At 38.2% G+C, this 25126-nt stretch overlaps 1 protein-coding gene across 10 annotated transcripts in view; it reads right to left on the bottom strand.

The window, feature by feature from the left end:
* The window catches only part of BNC2 (basonuclin zinc finger protein 2), a 651492-nt gene that overhangs the window by 20357 nt on the left and 606009 nt on the right, over nt 1-25126 (bottom strand). For all 10 annotated transcript variants that reach the window (XR_012084287.2, XR_013541455.1, XM_072992076.2 and 7 more), the window contains one exon: nt 8328-10294. Coding sequence is in view for 8 of the 10 variants with exons in the window: in XM_072992076.2 (XP_072848177.2) it covers nt 8328-10294 (1967 nt within the window). In the remaining 2 variants the exon portion in view is untranslated. The remainder of the gene's footprint in view (nt 1-8327; nt 10295-25126) is intronic.

Below are 25126 nucleotides of genomic sequence, written 5' to 3'. Positions count from 1 at the left end.
ATCCTGATAAAGGGCTGCTATGAGTCAGAATTGACTTGACAGCACCTGATGATGATAAGTTGTAGACATGCTACTTCTCCAGACATAAAGTTCTCTCTAATGATAATAATAGCTAAGGTCCACACCATTAAATGGTAAACTGACAAGTACTGAGTTTAAAAAATTAAAAAAAAGCAAAGCAAAGCACGCTTGGTTATATACCACCTCGTAGCACTTAAAACACTCGCTGGGCTGTTTACAAGTTAATTATGCAGGCTACACATTCTCTCTCTCTCTCCCCCCCCCCCAAACTGGTCATTTTACTGACCTTGGAAAGACAGAAAACTGAGTCAACCTTAAGCTGGTTACCTGGATTTGAACCCTGGGTGGTGAGTACAGTTATGGTTGCAGTACTGCAGTTTAACCACTGAGCCACAAGGCGCCTAACAGCTAACAAAGCTGGCCTTAATTGCTAATTTTCTAGGGCTTTGCAGAGCAGAACAAAGAAGGCAGCACTTCTAGAATGCTGCTTCTGGAAAAGCCACACCTTGCCCAGATGGTTCTGTCAAACAAGTACTTCTCATTTGTAAAAACCAATCTGAAATGCATGAAATTTGGTAAAGATCTCCTTCATGCATGACTCTGTTTAACAAGTGATTTTAATTTGTCTTGTATCTCTGGTGACTGTCATGATGTTTATGGGACAGCATATATTTCAACCAGATCCCCACTTGCTATTTAAAAATTCCTGTTACTTTCATCTTCTGCATCTTTGTGTCTGTTCTTCATTATGCCCCAAGAAAGGCACCTGTAACTCTCTGAGAAAAGCAATTAATTCTATGGTTTAGTTTAACCTTCCTGCAATATCAGTTTATTTGACAGGCTGCATTGTTTTAAAATTGCCTGACTACAGTTAAATCCTGCCCAGTTCTGAGTTTAGATACTGTTCCAACCCTGAAAACAAGCATTGAAAAAACAGCTTTTCTGTTAAGTTAATTATTTCTCAGCAAGCCTTTGTAAAGAACAATTGATTCTAGCCAACTTAAAATGCCCCTCCATCTGCTTTTCAGGAAGTGCTTTTTATATGCCTTTCAAGTGATAGTGTTCTATATTTTAAGGTTCCAAATGCAGTTAGTCGTGTGGTAAAAATATAAACATTACTTGAAAATTATTTGCAGGTGGACTTCTTGTGAATTCAAGAGCATTTTTCAGGATGACATCTAAGCATCTAAGGTGATAATCATTTAACAAAACACACTGTTATCTAATATAAAGAGGGATTTGCCATGGGCACTGGACAATGAACTCTGCATTCTTTGATTGGAGAACTCCGTTGTTACACTCAATCCACAGATGCCTAAAGCAATAATCATAAAACAGTAACCAGATTCCTGACTTACAATTAAGAGAAACATGCCTGGCAAAATCTTGTCATGAACATTTGGACTTTAAATACTTCACACTGGTGCAAACCTGATGAAGTGGTGTTTTAACCCAAGAAAGCTTGTGTGTTGTATGATGATGTTTTAGTGGTCTATAAAGGTATCACCTCTTTTTGCATTTGGCTATCCTTTACTTCTCTGTATTCCAGTTATCTTTCTCCAGTGATTGTGAGGTTCTGGTGTGCTGAAGTTATAAAATTATACTATCCCATTTTATCAAGGATATAATGCAATAATGCTGCTGCAAGTTAAAATCATTCTGCCTGTGTGTGTGTGTGTGTGTGAGAGAGAGAGAGAGAGAGAGAGAGAGAGAGAGAGAGAGAGAGAGAGAGAGAACAAACTAATGGTGTCAGGAGAACATAAAGACATTAAGGAAAAGGACCATTGTATGATTTCTTTGGCTCTTCTGGAAAAAAAACTGGTTCCTGGACCCCAAAGAGCAGCGCATACTCATCAATTAAATAGTATCACAGCTCCCCTGTCATATTTCTTTAAATTGGAAACAACAGTCCAAAAATGTCAAAATTTTGATTAGATTGTTATCTAAAAAGCTAAAGTCTTTCAATACTGTTTCCTCCTATAGAATTTTCAAACAACTTCTAATTTTGTAGGTGTACACAAACGAATATGAATTTTCTTTGTTGTAGTTATGGGGACGTAAAAACTGTAAGCATTTCTTGGAAAGGTAGTTTTGAAAAGTTGGCTTTAAAGTTTCAAAACATAGCGGGATGACTGGAAAAAGGGGGGGATTGTTGCTGCTGTCTTGAAGAGGTGATAACAGGAGGCAGGTAGTATGTTTTCACATCTTCACCTTTGCTGATAATGTATGCAGTGGCTCTTCAGAGGTATCTGATGTTAATTTATTCAAGCACACCTGTACAGGGTTGGAAATCAGGTAACTAGATGAGCCAGTAGGATATGGTTCTGCTTTCTTGAAATAACTACCCAGAGGCCTATCTGCACACAAATTTAGTTCTGGAAACATCAGCAGGTTTTAATAAACCAAATACAGATGTCTTTTTCCATATAAATCAAGGAGTTTACAAATTTAAATCTGGACTGATTTAACTAGCAACCTAATGGCAGGATCACACTTGGCACCAACAGTTGCCTCATATTTATTTATAAGTCACCTTGAGCAAATATTATTTTGTTTTTAAATTTATTCATGGGGTGAATCACCTTTCCCATGTTGCAGACAAACGCACATGCTTTTTGTTCTGCAAAAATGTAAAAACAAACTTTAACAATTAGCATCCTTTACTCGGAGGAAGGCAAAGCATAAAGTTCCTTTCTTCGTAACTTGGAGAGGTTAATATGCTAGAAGTGCATGTATTTTACATAAATTTACGCCTTAACATCTGAAGAAACTTGTGGCTGGACAAAGCCAGAACCTATCCCAAGGTAATAACAGATGTTTACATTACCAACTGCTGATAGCAGTAGAAAATTAATTTATTAGAATGCTTTAGATCAGAGGTTCCTAACCTTGGGTCCCCAGATGTTCTCGTACTACAACTCGTTGACATCCGGGACAGCACAGTTAGTGGTGGAGGCTTCTGGGAGTTTTAGGCCACAAACATCTTGGGGCTTACGGTTGGGAGCCACTGCCTTAGATAGATGAAAATGTAACATGCACCCCACCAAGCCAAATGCAAGTGAAATAAATGTCAAGAAGGCATCTAAAAGAGCATTTATTATTGTGCCACTTGTAGATGGTGGTTCATAGCTTTGTTCAGTTTGGCAAATCTCCAGCTGTGCAGAGCTTCTATAAATTGAATCATAACAACATCTTCTAAGAGGACAGGCTTCTAAACTAAGGCTGATCTAAAGATGTGTTTAATGATCTGTGGAAGCATGGATAAAGGCACCTGTCCACATGTTGAATGAATACATGGCAAGCACATAAGATATTCATCCAAAGAATATGTCAGCTGGAGCTTGAAAGGCCAACAATTATAAAACTACAACAAGGCAGTGATTTTATTTGTTTCTGTCTCAGCAGTCTCAAATTGTGTGACTTTTCCTTTTCAGTTGTTTCTTCCTAAGACTGTATAATCAGCATTCTCCAAATGATCACAAATAGTTACCTTTCCAGATTTTTCCATTCATTTTTCTCAAAAGCTTCCTATAATCTTGATTTGTTGTCTTTGCCACTTGTGCCCCTACATAACTCCATCAATGTGATTATTTATCAAACTTGGGAAGAAAGAGATTAAAACAGAACTGGGAAATCTATGGTCCTCCAAATGTTCCTATTGTCTGTCATCGCTGGTCACAGTGATTAGGGCTGATAAGAAGGGGAGTCCACCCAGCCTCCAGAGGGCCATATGCTCCCCAGCTCTGAATTAAATGAAGCAGTGTACTACTGACCTCTTATATTAATTGAGCAATGAGCAATTCCAAATGAACTAGATTTTACTGTAAAAAACAAAATATTCCAAATGAAGGGTTTATCAGTATATAAATGCTAAAGTTTTTTTGTGTGTATCTTGTACAAATACTTAATTTTTTTAGATTGGTTTGTAAAGTTCTTCAGCCATAAATATTAGTTAGAGGAAGAACTTTTATATTTCTTCTTTGCGTATTACAGCTACTGGGACAGAAGAGTAGTTTTAGTTCATAGATCTGTGCATTTATCCAAATAGTTAAAAAGAAAAAAAACACTATTATTTTTACAGTGGTGCTCAATCAAACAGAGGTTTAAATACAATGTTAAAATGTGACATTCTTCATGTATGCATTTGGTTGGATGTTTCACATTTCTGGTACAGCAATTAGTGCTGAAATGACCATAATTGGGTTCTAAACTTAACAGCCCATTAAGGTGACTGAAATAGGTTCTCCTTCCTGTATTATTACTCCATTTATTTGGCAGTGGAGTCAATAAGGCACTATACACTGGTTTACATATTCAAGGTCTTCTTCCCTACTTGAAGGACTAGACATGTAATAGGCTTTCTTTGTAAGATTTCATTTAAGAAGCAATCTCTACGAAGGTCAACAAGAAAATGTTAAATTACAGAAAAGCTCACAGGGCTGCGATTTTAACTTAAATGCTCACCTTTCTATCTAGAGATAATGTCTGGTGTAAAGTATAAACGACTAACAATAAAAATTAGGTCTCATTCTGAAATGCATCTGTACATTGGTACTGGAGTAATTTCAGAAAATGTGAGATTGTAAGGAACTGCAAAACCACTATCTAATTATCCTTCCTACTTCACATTCATTTTGGCTTTCATTTCTTTATTTCTTTGACCTCTCAGTCAGAATTAGGTCTGGGTATTTAAACAGTGAGTACAAAAAAGGGGTACTCCAGTTACTGCCTATTTAAGTGTCTGCAAAAGTTACTGGCACTTTTGCAATCCAACTCTATTTTTGTGGGATCTGTGGTAAAATTATGCAGACAATAGAAATCTAGGGCATCATACAACATGTATAATTCATAGGGTGCATGTCAAAACCCTAAACCATTCTTGAGATTTTTCAGGACACCACATGAACAGCATGCATACAGAACAGCTGTACTTTTTGGAAATCAAGCCTACTTGCAAAGAAAAGAATTAAGAAAACAAACTCCCTGTGTATTTTGTGCTAAGTCTGAGGAAGAGATACCGGGCAGGGTGTAATATTGTTGACAGAACAACAGAATCCTTTGGAACTAGGAGCAGTGAAGCCATCCTTTCTCAAACCCTGCTTTGGAAGGGTGGAGAAAGCTTCTGGACCTTAGGGGGATTGCATTGGGGTGGGAGGGAAAGAAAGATCTGGATGTCCTTTCAGCAGAACAGTGGATTTAGTCTAGTACAAACTAGATATAAATTATGGTAAACATTCCAACTTAACTTAATTACGTTGATGTTTTATCAACACAGCTGTGATCTTTATGTTGATCAATAACATTTCATAAACTGTCAAGCTATAAACTCCACAATGATGCTCTATAATGGCCACCAAACATTGTTATCTGATTCAATTTATTATCCATAGTGCTACTGTTTCATTTGAAATATACTTTCAAATAGAAGAACCTTGCCAGAAGGACAGTTTGTAGACATGGACACATATATGGATACACCCAAACTCAAGCACACACATATCTGTGTAAAACACCCATCCAGCAAATTTCCTCTGTTTGAAAATACACTACAGCTAAACAATACCACTACAGGCTTTGCAGTTTTCCCCCAGAAAATGAAATAGGGAAATGTTTATGTAAATCTGCACAGTATATAAGGGAGAGCCTAGTACTACAGTACAACTTGTTAACATGAATCTTTCCCACAGAACCAAACTGAGCTTCCAAAAATACTGGAAGGCAGATTACTGGACAGCAGGTTTGCACTGTCCATACAATGAGATTTGCAACCCACATAAGCCAAAGTAGCATTAAACCTAGTTGTCAATAAAAGTAAGTTTGCAAAGTTAAGTGAACTTGCCTAGAAGTAAGTCTCATTTGGATTCAATGAAGCTTACTTCCAAGTGTATTTTGATAACCAAAGAATGGCTTTGTTCAAGGAATCTGAACTAGTGAAATGAGTATTTTACTCGCATCACAAACTGCTTTAGAAAATCTGAGCTTTTTCTAAAGCTTTAATGCTCATTCTCCTGTTGGAACTAGTTCTTGGGATCCCAGCTACACTTAGCATTGTACTATTAGTGTCAAAGAAAAGGACACTTCACACATGAAAAAATGATCCCACTTTTCTATAAAGGCCCAGTTCAAATGATCATGTTAGTGATGTAAGCAACAGCATAAACGATTAAGAGTAAGTTGCAGCAAGATTCAGATCTACTTTTTCCCTACTCCCTCTTCTTAAATGCACATTTGGGAACAGTGGGGTGTTCTAAGAACAGTTAATTAAAGGAGACCAGGGTCAAATCAGTTTGATAAATAACTTTGGCTACAAGGAAAAAATGGTTCCCTCTGTCTTTATGTAACATGGATAACTATGATTTATTCTAACAAGAAAACGGAAGCATTGACTTTTCTCCTCTTGTGCACAAAGGAAGAGGGACAACATGTAAGTTGAAAGTTCATCACAACTCATTCAAAAAGACTTATACACCTGCTTAAGTAATCACTGAGACATGGATGAAGATAACTTTAACAAAGGGTTATAATGATGTTATGTCCCTGATAAACACTTCCTTAACAATATTCACATTCTGAAAGACCTCTGTGTTGTATGTACAATTTATGGTTTAGGTATACACTACAAAATTCTGTGGTGTGCATCAAACAAAACACTGTGTTTTGTTTGATGCACACCACACAAGTCCATAGTTCCACTTAATCAGTTTGAGGTGGATCAGATTTAGGTGTTTGGCTTTCATTTGATTTATTTGCTGATTTCTGCTTAATAATATCTGTCATCTAAGAACAGATACTCCAAGGCCTCCTGGGGCTCAATGTAAGTGAGCCAGTTACAGTAACTGACCATGGCCCAATAGATTGCTTATTTTCTTCGTTTTGGAATTTAGTATGTAGGTGTCAATGGATTAAGTAGGAACTGATATTTCTTAAATGCATCTATTTTCATACATAGCTCCAATCTTGTTATCACATTAAAGCATTTCTACAGGATATGCTATGTGCAAGTATGTGCTTACATCCACAAATACAAAATAAATTATTCACCTATTAATGACCAACTTTTGCAAATATCATTTACTCTTTTTTTTGTAGAAATGAGGATAAGAAAGGAATCTGTTAAAAGCACACATAGCTAAAATGTGTAGGGCCAGCTGCTTCTGTTAAATGACACTATTTCAGAAATGATGTAACATGAGTGCATTGTGCTATCATCAGAAGGAACACTCTCAATTTAAAAAGAGGAGGATGTGGAGGGAGCCTTCCTGAAGAATGTGAGGACCATGAGCACATTCAGGTGTCTCCCGGGCAATGACAGCAGCCTGTCAGAGATTATCTTGGTCTCCAGTGGTGCATTTCATCATTATTACTGTGCATGTCTAGCATTAATGGGACACTTAATAGGATCCCCATATAATGCTGTAAAATATCATCAGTGGGCTCATGTGTTTTAGAATACATTTGAAAAGAGCTTTTCCCCCCATCTTCTTTTTAAATTAGAGCTTTTCTTGACTTGGTAAAGAAGAAACTGAATGTAACAGATGTGACAATCTATATGGAAAATTTTCGATATTGTACATTTATTATTTAGATGACACAATAGTATATGGATGGACTTTGGATATCTAAAATGATATAGTAGGGGGTATTCATATTGGTATACGAATACCCCCACACAGGTGGACATAACACGGGTCCACTCACCTTCCGCTGTCGCCATGGGCTCTGCGCTTCCTTCCTATCGCTCTGGAGCACCTGGTCTGTGAGCCACTCTTCAACCTTGCAGCAAGGCTCCTCCTCCTGCCTCCAGCCAGGAGTGGATTGCAGACCATGCAAGTCCAGAGCAAAAGAGCAATAGGAAGGGATTCCGCTGTTAGTGGATGGTCCGGCCACAGGGGGCTGAACCCTCGTTATGTCCATCTGTGCAGGGGTATTCGTATTCATATACAAATACCTCCATCTCGACATATGATACAAGACAGTGAATGCTGGTACACAGAAATGTAAGGAACGTCCCAATATATAGTCTGTAAGCATACCAAAAACACTTTGATGTACTAATAAAATCAGTTTTCAACTCTAGTTCCAATAAATCCATTATCTTTACAAAAGGAAACGGCACAATGTTTGTATACTCTTCTGGATATGAGGACAAATGGAAACCAAAAAAGTGAATAGAGAGTAGCATGGGAATATGGATGCCATCTGTACATGCTAGTTTACCCTATTTTACACAGAATTATGCTTAGTTGGCTTCAATGATTTAAAACAAAAGTGACAAAAATATATCAATAAATACCATATTGACTGACCTGTCTCTGCTTCTTCGTGAGGGAAAGGCAGCGTTGCAGCCAGCTACTGTGCAGACATGCATCTCCTTTAAATGAACATTCCTATAGTGGAGCTTCACACTATAGGAACTCTTGAAACTCTTCTTGCACACGTAGCAGATCTTGGGGTCTGGGCTTGAACACAAATCACCCTCAGGGGAGAATTTCTGAGGGCTATTATAGCTGAAGGATGAAGTGAAGCTTTCATGGAGAGCAGCCATACTGGCACTGCCTCCATTGTACAGTCCATATTGGTTCATGTAAAACATCTCATATGTAGGGTCCGCAAATTCCTCCTTAACCTTAACTTCATTGTGGTGGACAACATCATTGTGGTTTTCATCAGGCCGGTCATGATTCATCATAGAGTTGCTTCTTTCATGCATTGTATGTTCATCCCCTTCCATTGATTCCTCACACAGTTTTGGCTCTGAGAATTCTGACTCATTTTCATAGTCCCTTTCATGGTCTTGGTCTTCTGATGTCATACTATCTGCCCTTCTTAACTCTGTCCTTGAGATGCACCTGTTTCTCCCATTTTTTGAGAAGTCTTTCACAGACAACCCAGGGCTCATCTCTTCCTGAGAATGGCAATGATTATCATGGCTTCCATCATTGGCCACACTTCTGTTATCATTAACCTCCTCATCTTCATCATCAAACTCATCAGCTGTATCAATGACTTCTTTTTCTATTTTCACAGGCATGCTCGATTTTCTTGGTTTCTTCTTAGGGGCAAGGTCAGCATTCACTTCTTGGGCAGGCATCATTACTGCAGGTAATGCCAATTCTGAAGGAGGAAGAGGAGGCTGCTCTACTGTACCAGTTGCTGGCATCAAGGGACTAGTAGGTAATGAGGTTGGAGGACTCACCATCTCACCAGACGTAAGTAAACTTCTATAAAAAGGAGGAACAGGCTGTACAGTCTTTAAAGCTGGGAATACAAGTTGGCTAGGCAGAGGATTTTGCAGCACAGGATCTAGTGGGGGAGTGGTAAAACCCATTGGAGGTCGTCCAGGACTCGTTAATGTTAGGTTGGATTTTGTACTTGCTATAACAGGGGTTGCAGCACCTGATGTGGCACGGATCAGATCCTTGTCTCGATTGTTCCTCAGCATGGGCATATGAAGCCGGGGGTTGGGGTTAGCACTGTGACGGTTGCGACTTCTAAGTGAGCTGAAGACCATATTACAACCTTCAATAGTGCATCTATGTTTAATCTTCAGATGGACAGCATTGTAGTGGATTTTAAGTGTCCCTTTGTCATAAAAGGTTTTGCCACACGCATTGCAAAAGACTCTCCCTTTCCGTGATGCTGATCCCATCCTCCTCATTCTGTGAATTCTGAAAGAACTTTTGGTATGTTCAGATTTGGAGAGATCGTTGACAGGAGTAGATGTCTGAACGGGGGACACGGAAGCTGGCTCAGTTTTGGGCTCTACATTTGTGATACTGGTCAAGGCATTTCGGCTGGATGCCTGTTCGTTCTTGAAGGGTGCTGGGGAAACCTCAGATTCGCTGCTTTCATTATATTCATTCTGGGTTGAAAGGCTTGGTTCCCGCAACCTCAGTGCTGGCTGTTCCAGGAGGAGACCATTTGGAGGCAGGCCCAGCAGAGGAGCAGAAACTGGATTTATGTACTGAAATGGAAGAAGGAATGCTAGGCTGTTGGGGATGTTTTCAAAGTGGTGAATGCTGGAAGGGTTACTATTCTCCAGGTGAGCAAGGAGACTGGGGCTCCTGGTTCGATTATTGCTTTCAATAAAAGTCCTTATATCTGAGTCTGTCTTTGAAGATGGCACAGCCACTGCCTGCCCCTCTTTTTCTTGAATTGCCATTAGCTCCACAATGGATTTGGTTTCTCCAAACCTGAGAAACTGCTGAAGGGTAATGATCTCTTCTTCCCTGGACATGATGGCCCAGCGGTCCAGCACTTTGCCTGCAGCATCCTAGAGGCCATATCAAAGAAACAACAAAGACAAACACAAAAGAAGAGAACCTTATTGATTCTGCATAATTATTGACTTCGATCGAAAGTGCTGAGCTAACTGCTCATCAAAAGCTAAGCTAAGAATATTACATGCAAACACTGTTGATAGAAGTCCACACACTGAGCAAACGTTACTCTATCATGCAAATGCTATAATTAGAGTAATAGTTAAAGAAACAGAGTGGTTTGGTAATGTCAAAGCAAACAAAAACGTAGACCACCAGGCCCTTGTGATCTAAAATATCTTCAACAAAGCCATTTTAACAACAAAGATCTATGTACTGTGCAACTACTTAACATTCATTAGAATGAGAGAGAAGGACTTGCTGTGCACTGCCGTTGCCAGTGCAGACAACTGCACCTTAATCCTTATTAGAATACTACTACAGGAAATATTTAAATAAATACATTTAGCACTCCAAAATAATAAAATACAATCTCCACCTATACATTTCAGATAATCCACAGATTTAATCCAATTGTAATTTTCTAAAGGGTAAATGAATGGATAGCCATTGTAACTGACTGAATTTATAAAGATAACATTAAATACTAAGAAAAAATTGCTTCTTTTTAAATTTAAATTTTTAACCAACTCAAATCAAGCAAATTTGGCAAACCCCCCTGTTTTGATTCATGGATTTGCTGCTTTACAAACCATTGAGAGTTAATTTGCAATCTGAATTTTATTATGGTTTTTTTAAAAAAAACAGTGGCTTTCTGTCACAGTTGCAAACATTTTAAAAAGTAAACATTTGATAGCTGCAGATAACATAAATGTGTAAAAATATGTATCTTAACACTGTCTTTTGATAGCAAGGCAAAAAAGTCCAGGGAGGATGCTCACCAGACTATCAGTTGTTAAATATACATTATAAAGCATTTCACTCTTTCATTTTTGCTGGTAAGTATGAGATTTGCCTCGAGGTAAGATTTAAAAATCCTGCACTGTAATGTCAGGCTACCCTCTGCAGCCTGTATGATTTTTTTTTTCTCCCAAAATGGAATGTTCAGATAATAAGTACGTAATTTCATTGGCAACTTTTCTGGTTAGGTTATTGGCAGACATGCTGCCACCTTTGTAATTCGTCACCAAACTTTTCCCTGAGCACTAAGCAGCAAATGGATTACTGACTCCTGCTGAGGTCTCTCTTTAGCTCAGACCTGCTACGTCTTCCTCACCAAGCAGGCCTTAAGGAGGAACACAGAAAAATCCAGAGACCACTACTCTCTATAAAACACACAAAAAATGAGCAAACACATGTGTCGTTAGAAGAATGATGGAGAAGCATACATATGAAGGCTACTTTTTTCCAGTTACAAGGGAGGTAATATGTTTACAGAACTCCACAAAAGATAGGGACACTAGTTCAGAGGATAATGACTATGCTCTATTCCTAGAGGATAGATCTATCAATTGTTGGATGCTTAAGGAAGGATACCTTCACAGTTACTTGCAAGATTCACAGAGGCATCTGGTATATCATGTGTTTAACAGAATACAAGAATATATGGTCCATTGGTCTAACACCAGCAATTTCTTTCTTATGCTCCTAATCCAGTATATTCTTACATTCAGGTTAGTTTTAAAATCTTACACATTTCATGGCATGAAGAAATTCCAAACTCCCATCCTGAAATGAGTTATTTTGTGATATAGTTTTAAAATTATTTATTTGGAGATACAATCAATTTACTTCTGAGAAACTATATTTAAAGGTATGTCATTTGTGCATTTCAGGATTCATTCTGACAAAACTTCCTTGAATGAAGAATTCCAGCCCAATGTGAAGAACATTGGACTGGAATGCAAAATCCATGTTTACATCCCTATGTAACGTATTTCATGTGTATACTCTAGAGTTAGTCCTCTCTGATGGGAACACATTTGGCTGTTATCAGTCCTCAGACCTCTTGGAATACATCTCATCAGATGTTTACAAAGTGAGGAATCAATGAGGTGAGAAAATGAGAGACCGGACTGCCTCTTCATGTGAACATCAACCAGAATGCTATTGGTGTTCACTGTTATACAGTGGCTCCAGTCCTTCCTCGAGAAGAGAACTCAGAAGGTGGTCCTGGGGGTGTTCAAAATCCTGGCCACTGACCTGTGGAGTCCCTCAGGGTTCTGATTTGTCTCCTATATTATTTGACATCAACATAAAATTGCTGGAAGGGATTATCCAGAGTTTGGGGGTTTGGCGTCCCCAGTATACGGATGACACCTCTCCTTGCCACCTAAATCTGAGGAAGCTATTTTGGCTCTAGATTAGTGTATCAATATGGACTGGATGAGGGTGAACAAATTGAAACTTAATCCAGACAAGACAGAGGTGCTCCTGGTCAGTTGAAGGGCAGATCAAGGAACAGAGATGCAGCCAGTACTGGATGGGATTACACTCCCATTGAAAAAATTGGTGCGCAGTTTAGGGTGTTCCTGGATTCATCCCTGAACCTGGATGCCCAGGTATCGGGGGTGGTCAGGAGTGCATTTGCACAATTAAAACATGTGTGCCAGATCTAATCTGCCCACTGTGATACACACCCTAGTAACTTCCTGTCTGGATTACTGTAATGGGCTCTATGTGGGGTGCCGATGGAAAGTATCAGGAAATTTCAAAGGGTCCAAAAGGTAGCAGCCAGATTGCTGACTGGGGTTGGTTACAGGGATCACATAACCCCCTTGCTACAGCAGCTCCACTGGCTGCTGATCAGTTACCAGGCACAATTTAAAGCCCTAAATGGCCTGAGTTCAAGCTAGCTCAAAGACTGTATCTCCCATTATGAACCAGCTCGAGTATTAAGATAATAGGAGAGATTTTTCTCTCAGTCCCACCACCTTCACAGGTGTGTCTGATGGGGGACACAGGAGAGAACTTTCTCTGTTGCTGTACCCAGACTTTGGAACTCCCTCCCACAGGAGACCAGACTGGCCCCATCTTTGATATCCTTCCACATGCGGGCAAAGACCTTTTTCTTTGTGCAAGTCTCTCCTCAGTGTGTGATTTTTAGATAGTTATGCATTACTACTTTGACTGGATTTTTACTACTACTCATGTTTTCCATTTGTCAGTGTGACATTTTTAAAATTTTTGTATACTTATTGATCTTTGCCTTAATATTGGCTGTTAATGGTATGAGATGCCTCCTTATTCATTGTTCGTAGTTTTAAATATTGTCTTTTAACAATGTTAACCACCGTTGTATACTCGTTGTTTTCAATTTTAAATATTATCTTTCATTGTTGTAAGCCACCTTGGGTCCTTTTCAAAGAGAAAGGTGGGGTAATGGTAGGCAAGATTTGCATAACTTGCTGTGGCTACTTGCAACTAATTGAGGTCTCAGTCATGTGGTTGGTTATCTGTGTCATTACCTCAGTTAGCCTCAATTAGCACTGACAAGTTATGAAAACATGAATAGGGTTCCAGCTATCAGATTTTTAACATGCTAGGTGTTCCATATGCTAGATTTTCACTTAATATGAAACAAACATGATATGCAGACTGCATGCAAGGCTGCAAAGGTTGGTGGTGTGGAGAAGAAGATGAGATGTTATGAGTTCTTAAAGCTATTTTTGTTGTTGAGGTGGAGCTGGAGCTTATGAAATGTAAACAAAACACGAGGCGGGGCTTTGTTGCGGTGCTGCCAGTAGCTCCAGAGAAGAGCTCTCTCTGGAAAAACTGGAACCGTCCAGTCCGGGATCCCCTTTTTGAAATGGGGATCGAAGGAGAGTCTAGGAGAAGTCTCTCTAAAGCAGATGGTGAGCAGCAGAAGGAGAAGAAAGGGATGCAAACCCGGACTTCTTCCCTCTGAAGAAATCACCCAGCACGGATCAAGGTGGACGCCATATTTAGCACGCAGCCGTGAATAACCCCTTATCAGGGAGAGGAGAACAACCAATATAAGCTTAAAATATATAACGACTAAGTAAGCTGAAGCTTTTGATTTATAAAACAGCCCCATTAAGGTGAAAATAAAAATGAAAATATTTGGCTGAAAGAAGAAAAGCAGCGGCGAGCCTATCTTATCAGTCTGCCTCAAAAGCAAAACTAACTTTCCTCCCCAAGTGAACTCTTAATATAGCAGGCTGATTTCAAAGCTGAGAGAGTAAGACGGAAAAATAAATCTTATGTTTCTTGAAAAGAATCCCAGATGGTTCTAATGCCATCGGACAGGATTTAAGAGACTTGAGTTTCGTGAATGCAGTTTGGCTGGGACATATTTCTCTTTGCCTTTTCCTGGACTCTGTGAATTGTTAATAACTGAATCTGGTTGTTTTCTGAAGAAGAAAGAAGGAGCTGACGTGGTCGACTGGACTGAGGAGCATCAAGGGGTTAATGGAAAGATCATAAGACGGGCTTCAAGGGCAACTATTGGACAGTTTGAGACTCTGTGATTGTTGTTTTGTTTGCCAGACTGCGTGTGAGACTGATAACAGAAGCTTGCTAAACTCTGGAGAAGAAGAAATAATTGTGCCATGGTTCTATTTGATTTTGAATTTGCTGGGATAAAAGTTGATTTTTATATTATGATATTTGGATAAAGATTGGAGGGAGATCTAAGGGGAGGTTTATGACTAGGGGTTTGGATTGTTGATAAAACTGTGGGAATTGTTGAAGGATATATAAGGGGCGATCACTGTGGTTAAGGGCATAGTATTATTTATACAAACCCCATTCATTGGTAAGCCTGAGATCGCCTCCAAAAATTTAAGACATCAAATGGAGACTTGGTCTGTTCAATCCCAAAGTTTTGGAACAGTGGTGCAAGAAATAGAAAAGGAATGGCAGATTACTATGCAAAAGATAATAATAACAGGGTTTCAGCAAGTACATGAAGGTCTTAGCAAAATAGAAGATCTGATGAAAGTGACGAAAGAGGGGACATTAGATGCCAAACAAAACTTAAATGAAGCTGCACAAACTTTAGAACCGTCTTTATTGGGCATGACACCAGGTAACATAGATGGGATAGAGATCCAGTGACCTATGCAGCTTCCAAAATTAAAAAGCATTATGTTAAAAATCTCAAGAAAGAAACACTGAAACAAGAGTATCTTATTGTGAAAATATGGGAAGTGACAAAAATGGATATTCTGTCAGATGGGCTGAAAGACTGTTCAATTCAAAAGGAAACTGAACGATGGGATGTATTGTATAAATGGCTGCAGTTACCACATAGTGTTGGAGTAACAGAGAATTAAACTAAAATTAAATGATAAGATGAAAGCAGGAGGGTAATCAAACTGTGAAAAAGCAAAAAGTTGATCTGTTATTGTAATATGAATTGATTGGATGATGGTATACTCTGCGTTCTCCTATCCCCCTAACCTTTCCCCCCCCTCTTCCCTATTCCCCCCTACTTTTTCTAATCTCTACCCTGTCCTTAAATAAATACTTAAATAATATTTTTAAAAAATGTATAAACAAAACACTTTGACAAAATTATCAAATGGTCTTTACTTCCCATTTTGCTTCATATATCAATACTTTATAATTCAAGGGCAGAACTGAGCCAGACTTAGACTGCTTGAGTTAGACTGCTCAAAGTCACACACACACACCAGGCTTGCTGGCACAAACTATCTGGCTGAAGACTCCTCAACATGTTCTGAATTTTGATCATCTGGTACCTCTAGCGGTCACTTGTTCAGGAGCCCTCAAATCCTGAAGTCTGTCCTGTTCATGTATGTGTAAAGAGTACCATCAATGAACTGGATCCAATCTGAAACATTAACACACAGACCTATCAGAATCCTTCCATACAGATCATGCCATTTGGCCTTGGTTCCCACATTTCAGATAGACTCAGCTCTGACACAACCCCAATGTTTTGAATATAAGATAATAACGCGGGCAGTGTAAAGACCTGTAGGGACAACTGGGACTGGAAACTCTGTCATGTGCACAGACCCTACTCTCATCTGATACTACATATGGAGGTTGCTTGGTTGGGCCAAGCAGAATGAATCTGCTTCTCATTCTCTGCCCTGCTTTTATACTAAAGAGATTGTGAGAAGAGAGCTATAATGGAGTAGTGTTAAAGAGAGATACCACATTGAAACCCTACTGGGTTTTAGTCCCTGGAAAATAGCACCACCAGTCGTTACCCTGTTCTTAATGAATTATTACAGTTACGGGCTTGATTAGTTTGGCCTCTAGCATTGTGTTGAAGATATACTGCCATTCTGTTGGGGTGGTAAGACTGATGCAAAAACTCCTCTTGGCTCATCCCTGCAGGCAGTTTTTGCTGAGTGTTGGAAAGGAAATGTGTTCCCAGTACAAGATTGGCTGAGAATGAGCTCTTTTGGATTAAAAGTGCACAGGGATCTTTTTTATACATGTTTCTAAGTCCTCTGGCTGAGTATCATGGACAATACTTTGTAATCTGCCCTGGATCTGCTGCCAGATCCAATACTCATCTCAGTAGTCCATACTCATAGATAAATGTGTACAGGATTGCAGCCCTACTTATGCCAATCCAAAACACTCATAGATAGTTATATCCCCCCACCTTCCTATTACAGAAAACTAAGTCAGGATAGATATATTTCATAGTGCGAGTATATACTGTAATCAACGTTCAATATTCAAATAACATTTGCTAAATGAAAATTTCCAATGCATTATACTCAGACCTAGATAAGGGAGAATAGGAATATTTTAAGATTAAAAGTTATAGGAAACAAAGACAAACATCCCTTTGGAGCATGGTATAAACTAGCTTTAGATTCCTTGGTGAATTGTAGTACTTGACTTGAGGTTCACATAATTTCTGACATGTAACTGGTTTCTTGTTTCTCTCATGATCTTTCCCCAATGCCATTAAATTTTATCAACATTTACATTTTTTCATTACAAAAGGTTCCAATTCATATTAATTCCATCAAATCATTAATGAATATAATTCTCCTGTGAGCATGCAGGCAAAGAAGTCAAAGAATGTCCGTGCCAGGGAAGTCTGTATGACCAACATGCCATACATCTGCAGCAGGGAGGGTGATGGCAGGAGGAGGAGGAGAAAGAAAAAGAAGTTCCTGTTTCTTGAGCCTTCTAAGACTGATTTCTACACATGGAATGCTCCCTTCTGATTTTAGCAAAAGGAAATTCTCCAAGCCATATAAGATTACCCTTCAACAGGATAAGAGACTTACAACCTTAAATTATTCTTTCTTTCACTCTAAACACAACCACACCCCTCATCTCCCCCACCCCTCAGTACAACTGTACGAATAAAGGTTTCAAGATCCACATACACAGCACACTTATGACTGGGTCAGCAAACAGTGTCAGAGTTAATCATCTTCTTATGTTTTGATTTTTGCTGACCTATAGGTTAGGACAAGATATGGATGTGATAGGATACATCTTGCTCTGACATATATGTCATCTATGGAAAAGTGATGAGCTCAAGATGATTATTACAGAAGATACAAACAGGTGTAGAAAATATGACCTCTTACTTGAAAATTCAATGTACGTTTAATTGAGGAAGGGAGTGCCCTGTGGACAAATATAAGAAAGAGAGAGAGAGATGATTTCCTGAGGGCCTTGCTTTATAAACCTAGGTTTTGATACAACATGAAAGCTTTTACTCTTTTTTCAAGAGTCCAGAATATTTCTCAGCAACATCTTCTGACTCAAACTTTTTGTTCAATATATAAAATCACAACTTTAGATTTGATTTATTTTCATACTAGAGATTTGAAAGTACTGCATAATTAAAAAATTAGCCAACTACTAATTACTATCTATCTGTAAGTAACTGCAAATCTGCTATTATCTCAATAATTTACTTCTTGGCATAGCTAGTTGAAACTAAATGTATGCATCTATGCATCTATATCTTGCATTCTGTGACAGATAATTATACAGAAGATGACATTAATAAGAAAAAGGTTAAAACAAAAAATATATATCCTTGTTTAAAAAATTGTAATTCCGGGAAGCACTTGGGTGATTTTTTTAAAAAAAGAAATACTATTGTGATCATTTCTGAGAAGTACTTTAGCTTATTTCAGAAGCATTTATTTAATCAAACAAGTTAGCGTGTAACTATTTGGTACACAGCAATCAGATCAACAGTCATGTGGCAATGAGACGGTACATAGCATACATTTTCCAAGTTTTATAGTGCACTCCTGTACACACTTACCTAGGAGCAAGTGCCACTTAACTCTTCTGCATTTGTTTCTCTGTGGACACACAGAGGATTGGATTTCTATCCAAATGTGTGTACCATGTTTCAGGGTCTTATATTTTTGCTCCAAAAATGCATTATGGCTTATTTTCAGAGGATGTTTTATTTTTTTATTTTTTCATGTACAACAGTCTATATTTATTCAAATACAGTCATGTCATCTTCTTCTGGTTGCTGCACATGGTGGAGAGCGGGGTTTCACTGAACTGGGGCTTATTTTTGGGGTAGGCCTTATATTACAAGCATCCTGAAAAAACAGACTAGGGCTTATTTTCAGGTTAGGTCTTATTTTTGGGGAAATGGGGTATGATGGTATCGTTTTGGAGGTACTACACATTTCTTCACTTTTTAAATGACGGGGTAGCATCTTATACTAACTCTTCCCCCCACAAGAATATTTTTTAAAATTTTAAATAATCGTTCTGTGTTTAGGTTTGCACTCAATGCCTGTTCAAGATAAAAATTAATGGGTAAAGGTGACCTGGGACATATGTGTATATCTGTAGTAAACCATTGGTGATTTCAAGGGTTATAGCTACTATGTATTATATTTTGTGTAAGCTCAGCTATTGATACTGAACAATGGAAATCTTTTCCAGCCTTCTTTCGAGATGCCAAGGACTGACTCTGAGAAAATACATGACTTTTGCATACAAGACTTCCTTATGACTCATCTTCTTTCTTCCCTTTCCCACTCAAAACCTTAGCCACAGTTCAAACATGTGAGAAAGATTACCATGCAGTATGTGGCCAAACTAATGTACACTGGCCATTTATCTACCCAAAAGGAAGACCATGGAACTGGAGGAAAAAAGAGGGACATATGAGAAAACAAAAATGAACAAGGATATTACATTTAATCTAATGAATGATACTCAAATTATTTAATTATCAAAGATTTTGAGGCCTTTGATTTTAAATTAAAATATTAGAATAACACCTTGGGTTTTAAATCTCCTTCTTAGAACAGCATCTTAGAAAAACAGAAACTCTGTCCAACAACCTACTTAAGCATTGGACCTGTAACAATATCAAAAATACACCATCTACCTGATCCCCAAATAATACCACTACATTCCAGCTATGGATTTTCTCCAGAGGTCTCCAGCAATTCTCATTCTGATATGAATCTTCTCCGTTCCATAAGCTCTAGTCTACCTTAAATCTCCATAATAATTACTCTCTTTACAGCATTCTGAATGCTTGGCCCTAAAGGACTGCAGTATAATGAGGTGAAACATTTGCAACAAATTATATGAAAATGCACAAAGTGAAATGAATGTGTCTCTCTTGATTAAATTAAGTTCAGGCACAGAGTGGAAAGTTGGAAAAGACACGACAATGAAGAGGATAAGTTGAGCACTGCATGAATTTTAAGAGTCAGTTCACTTTACACGACAACTAGCAGCGCAATAACCAACCAGAAAACACAGAAATGTGCCTTCTTAATTGCAACTGAAGGACTAGGTCAATTATGTAGAAAAGGCAGTAATTACATAGCAGATCTCTATGTGAGAGCAACATTTGGTCATATTAGAGCAGTGCTGACTACAACGTATGGCACCTGTATAATATCTCCTGTTTCGGATCATGTAGATGTTGAATAAATATGTGGACCAAGCTAGAGCCACAAAAGCAACAACTGAACAATATACAGGTGGACAGGCAATAACCCAAATATTATTACATAATTTATGTGGCATTGCATTTTTTAGAGCATAATGTTTTGGCAGCTATGACATCGCAGACAGAAGCACAAACTTGAGGCTCTGTTTAAAGTACCCTGTAGGCTCAAGAAACGGTTGCTAGAATTGGAACGGTTGCATGAAGAAGCAATGCTTCCATGTGTATCCTACAGCTACTAACTCACATCTAGGCTCTGTAAAATATGTTTGATGTTCGGCATGGTCTTTGTAGGCAACACAGTGCCTTCCACTGAGCCACACTAAGGTCCCCCTGCGTTCAAAACTAAGACAGAGCCATTGAAAATAGTAGAGTGAATCTACTGTGTATATGTTTGTAAAACAAAATGTAATGCCTGAAGAAAGTTTAATGGTAAATTCAAACTAATACCTTCAGGTTTACAACAAGAATGGGCAACATGTGGCCTGCAGATTGCATGTGCCTGTAGAGTGTCAATGTGACCCCAAAATTCTTCAGCAGAAGGTACTGGTCCCTCAAGGTCTAGGGATGAATGTTATGTCCTCAGAACCTCTGGAAGGTGTCCACCTCTGCTTTACAGTGAACAACGATATGAACACGATGCAGTCAATTTAAGGTCAGGAGTGACATGAATGTGATTGTTTGTGTTGATGGCTGGTCAGCTTAACTGGGCCAAGTCTTAGAAAACAATAGTGCAACTTCATTTTAGGGTGGCTGTAAAAGTCCCCACATAATGGAACAATAAAAAAAGAACTTGCATGTATTACACTTTCCTGAATTAGGATACAATGAGATATGTGGCATGCCTTAAAAATCAAGCCCCTAGGTTTACAGAAATAACAGAGTAATACACACACACACCAAGCTTCTCACTCAGCTGGATAAGAGAAGGAAAACTGCCAAGAGCAGCAAATTATTGAGCATGGATGGATGTGGAGGTCCTTGTGTTAACTGATTCAAAATAATCTTAGTTATTTTGTGTGAAATTTCTTGATATTGTTCCCAAAGCCCCAATGACTATGGGAACCACTGAGGTATGTTTCATCCAAAAGCGAGATTTGACCTCTAGATCTCTGTATTTTGTTAATTCTTCCAATTCTTTAGCTTCAACTCTGGCATCCCCTGGAACTGCAATGTCAGTGACCCAGACATTTCTTTCTTCTGATACTACCATGTCTTGTGTGTCATGTTCAAGGTGTTCATCATTTTCTATCTGGAAATACCACAAGATCTTGACTTCCTCATTTTCTGAAACCTTCCCTAGCTGATGTTCCCATGGGTTTTTGGAGGCTGGTAAGTTATATTTTTGCATAATGACCAGTGAACCAATTTAACCACTCTGTCTGTAGTCTGCACAAACTTTGAACATTTGCAGATGAGGTGTGATGAAGTTTCATCTTTTTCTTGGCAGAGTCTATATCTGCTGTCATCATTAATTCCTTGGATCTTAGCTTTCAACATATTAATTTGGGATGCTCAATCTTGTGCAGCAGACACCAATCCTTCGTTTTCTTTCTTAATGGTCCTTAGCTTTAGCCATGCCCATGTTGAATAACTGTCATGCCTTCCATCAATATTTCTCAGGTGTTATCTATGTAGTAGTTTATTTTTCCAACTGTTTAGTTTATTTTCAAATTGTTGTTTCTTATATTGAGCTTTTGTTTCTGTTATTTTCAAAATATTCTCCATTTTCAACGCCTTAAGTAATTTTTTCTCTGCTTGTACTGATAAAATCATTTAGGCTTCTTTCTTCCTCCTCTACTACCTGCTGTATTCACAGTAATCCAAATCCTCCAATTTTTATGATAAATATAATCTGTCCACATATCTTTTTGAACATCGTGTGTGATGCATGTTCATTAGTTTCCCTGTTTTTTGATCCAATTCTTTCAATTCATTTTGGGTCTTTTGATGTATTGCCCTTCTATCAGTTTTTAAACTTTTGTGTGCAGGATGTCATCTGTTTCCAATATTCCACGTTATTTATAATTTTCTTCACTTGATAGTGATTTTATAATATTGTCATTTTAAAACTCTATTGCATCTAGGTTTTGGATCTTGCCATGATTTAGAGAAGGAGCTGCACATCTGTCAATTCCAAATTTAATTTGAATAATTTCACTAAATATTTGCACTGTGTTTAGTAGTGGCTCTATCTCAATGGAAAAGAAAGCTCTTTTAGCCCAAGGAAGTAACACGAAAAATCTGACTCCTTACTGGAATTATACTGGAAAAAGTAATGGCATTACCAATCATTAGGTTATTTGAAAAAGGAACATTGCTATATTCTTGTTGCTCAAAAAGTAACATGTCCTAATGCAATATTCTGAAGGCCTGGTACCAAGATATCTCACAGAATTGTAGATAATAACTGACAACCACCTAGAATCTCAACAGGTTTTCCCAGCCATACTCCAAATTTTTTCTAGTGGCACATGCCATGTTGATGAAATACAGTTATAGATCAATAAATAAATCAGAATACTGTTGACTAATGTCTGTCTTGAGGTTTGTGGCAATGAGAGGACATACCAGTAAGGTCTTTTAAAAGGAGAAAAAACCTTTTTGATTTCTTTGCACATATATGCTTTTGCCAGGAAACTTTACATTAGGACTAAATGTATGATGCAGAAGAGGAGATGCACTGTGGAAGAAATTATTGAGAGAGTGAGTGAGAGAGAAGAGGGACTGGTGAAATTCTATTAATCATACATTGAGGTATATCTCTGTACCTATTACAGGCCTTTAACTGCAGAAGAAAAACTGGGAGAAAATATGTTGTGGTGTTCAACATAATAACAACAGTGCCTGCATGACTTAATACCCTCTTGTCCCAGCAGTCCTGACTTTGTAGGCAGCCCACTTCTCGACATTAACAGTAGTCATTTGGAGAGCAGCAAAAGTGCCATTAGAAGCACTTTTACAAGTGTATATTCATCCACCAATTAGCTTAATGTGGCCGCTTTCTGCATATTTTCTATCCAGGCCTGCACAAATCTTATTAATATTTTCCCCTAGCGCTTTGACAGATTACCTTGTCATTATGCATCCTGGAGCCTTTTAAACAATATGGGCAAACTACTGTTTGCGAGGTTAATGACAATTATCCCCTAATTACTGCATAAGCCACTCAGTCCACTTTATCTCATAGGCAAAGTTCTGCTCTATGTTTCTGCCATTGTGTCACTGTAAATGAATCTTGTATAGCTGTATTTATCTGTCGTTACCTTGTAAATTAAGCTGGCAGAAGAATGAACAAATTACTGGGTATCATCACTTAAATGCCACTTTTGTTGTTGTTTTTAAAAAGAGAAACTGCAAGAGCAGTGCTTGGTTTTTCTGTTAAGTTCTGTGTACTAAAATAAATAAAAAAATCCTAGCAATCTGCATTAAAACCTTGCATTATATTTTGACTTCTGTCCCAAGAGGCTAACAAGATAGCATTTGGTGGGAGGTTCCAGAAGCAGTGGAGACAGACAAGAGAATGCCAGAAATATGTTGTAACAGTAATACTATTATTAATTTCTGGCAGCTACTTCTACGATATTTTAATAGACTGAATGAGGGCTCACCATGGTTCAGTGCAGGCATTTTCCTTTCCCAATGCCTGGGCTTGGCTCCAGACCATCTGAAGCAAGACATTAATGTTGTTCTGTGGATGCCTTCTGGAAAAGAACAACTTCTCAGCTACTTCTTTTCCTCTCCCATTAATGACTGTCCTTCTGCAGCTAATTGCTACAATTGCCTGCAAAGAGCTGCTGAAGTACCATCGCTTATATTAAAAATGAATTATGATGGAGCAACTCATTGATGCCAAGGGGTCTTGGTCTGTCTGATAGTGTGTGATGGCTAAGCAAACCTTTATGGAAGGCATATATTCTCCTCTAATCCCTGAAGAGTGACCTGAAGTATCCATGTTTTCAGGTGATGGAAAGAACTGTCAACCTCATGGATTGAGGATAATAACTAATCCAACTGGCTAGTCAGGTTTCTGGGTAGCTTTTCATCAGTATTCCAATCAAGCCCAGAAAGGAACAGATGTATACAGCCCTTGCAGGAGGTTGTGGGGATTTTAAACATTGATTACAGGATTTTTTTCTTTATTTTTGTATCTTGCTTTGTTTCTATTATATGCCATGTTTTTATTTTCTAAAAAAATAGTGGATTAAGCTAAATTAATAATAATAATAAAATAAAATAGATAATGAGGTTTCTTTTTAAAAAATTACAGAAATAACGAGGCTGTAATTGGATACACAGTATGAAACCTCTAGGTTGGTTTGATGTGGTATATATATATTACTGCATTACTGCTCTAAACTTTAGGATAAGTGGAGGAGAGAATTATACCCAGCCTCCATCTTCACCATTAAAGTTCGGGGTAGTGGGGGGAAGCCTTTTCATTGGATTTCCCACCTCCCCCACGTGTTGTTTTCCTATTTGTCAACCTGCTCAAAATACCACATTAAGGAGAAATGTATCTGGCCAAAGTGAGAACAGATTTCAGTAAGAGCTGGTAAGACCAGTCCAATCTTTCCATGAAAGCTAAACACTGCAGATATAATGTTCCTGGTTTTTCCTTAACATTACAAAATAGCGACAGAACTGCAAAGTTAAATGGAAGTTACAAGGACAACTACTGGAAGATTATCATGAACCGACTCCCAACATTAGCCATGCTGTCTTTGAAAAACACACACCCTCAATTGGATTGAAGTAAATATAATACTAATTAATAGAGCTAAAGGTACAATCCCAGGCAGACCTACCAGTGTGTAATTCCCATTAAATTGAAAGAGATTTAATATGTGAATAAATAACCTTATAATCATCCTTTCTGCTAATTTGCTTTTCCAGTGGATGTTGAACATAAAGTGAAACTTGTAATGCTCATCTTAAAGAGAGAGAGAGAGAGGGAGGGAGGGAGGGA

Source organism: Pogona vitticeps, chromosome 2 (assembly GCF_051106095.1).
Source record: "Pogona vitticeps strain Pit_001003342236 chromosome 2, PviZW2.1, whole genome shotgun sequence".
NCBI classification, from domain to species: Eukaryota; Metazoa; Chordata; class Lepidosauria; order Squamata; family Agamidae; genus Pogona; species Pogona vitticeps.
The sequence above is the reverse complement of the archived record's forward strand: the minus strand, read 5'-3'. Positions and strand labels throughout refer to the sequence as shown.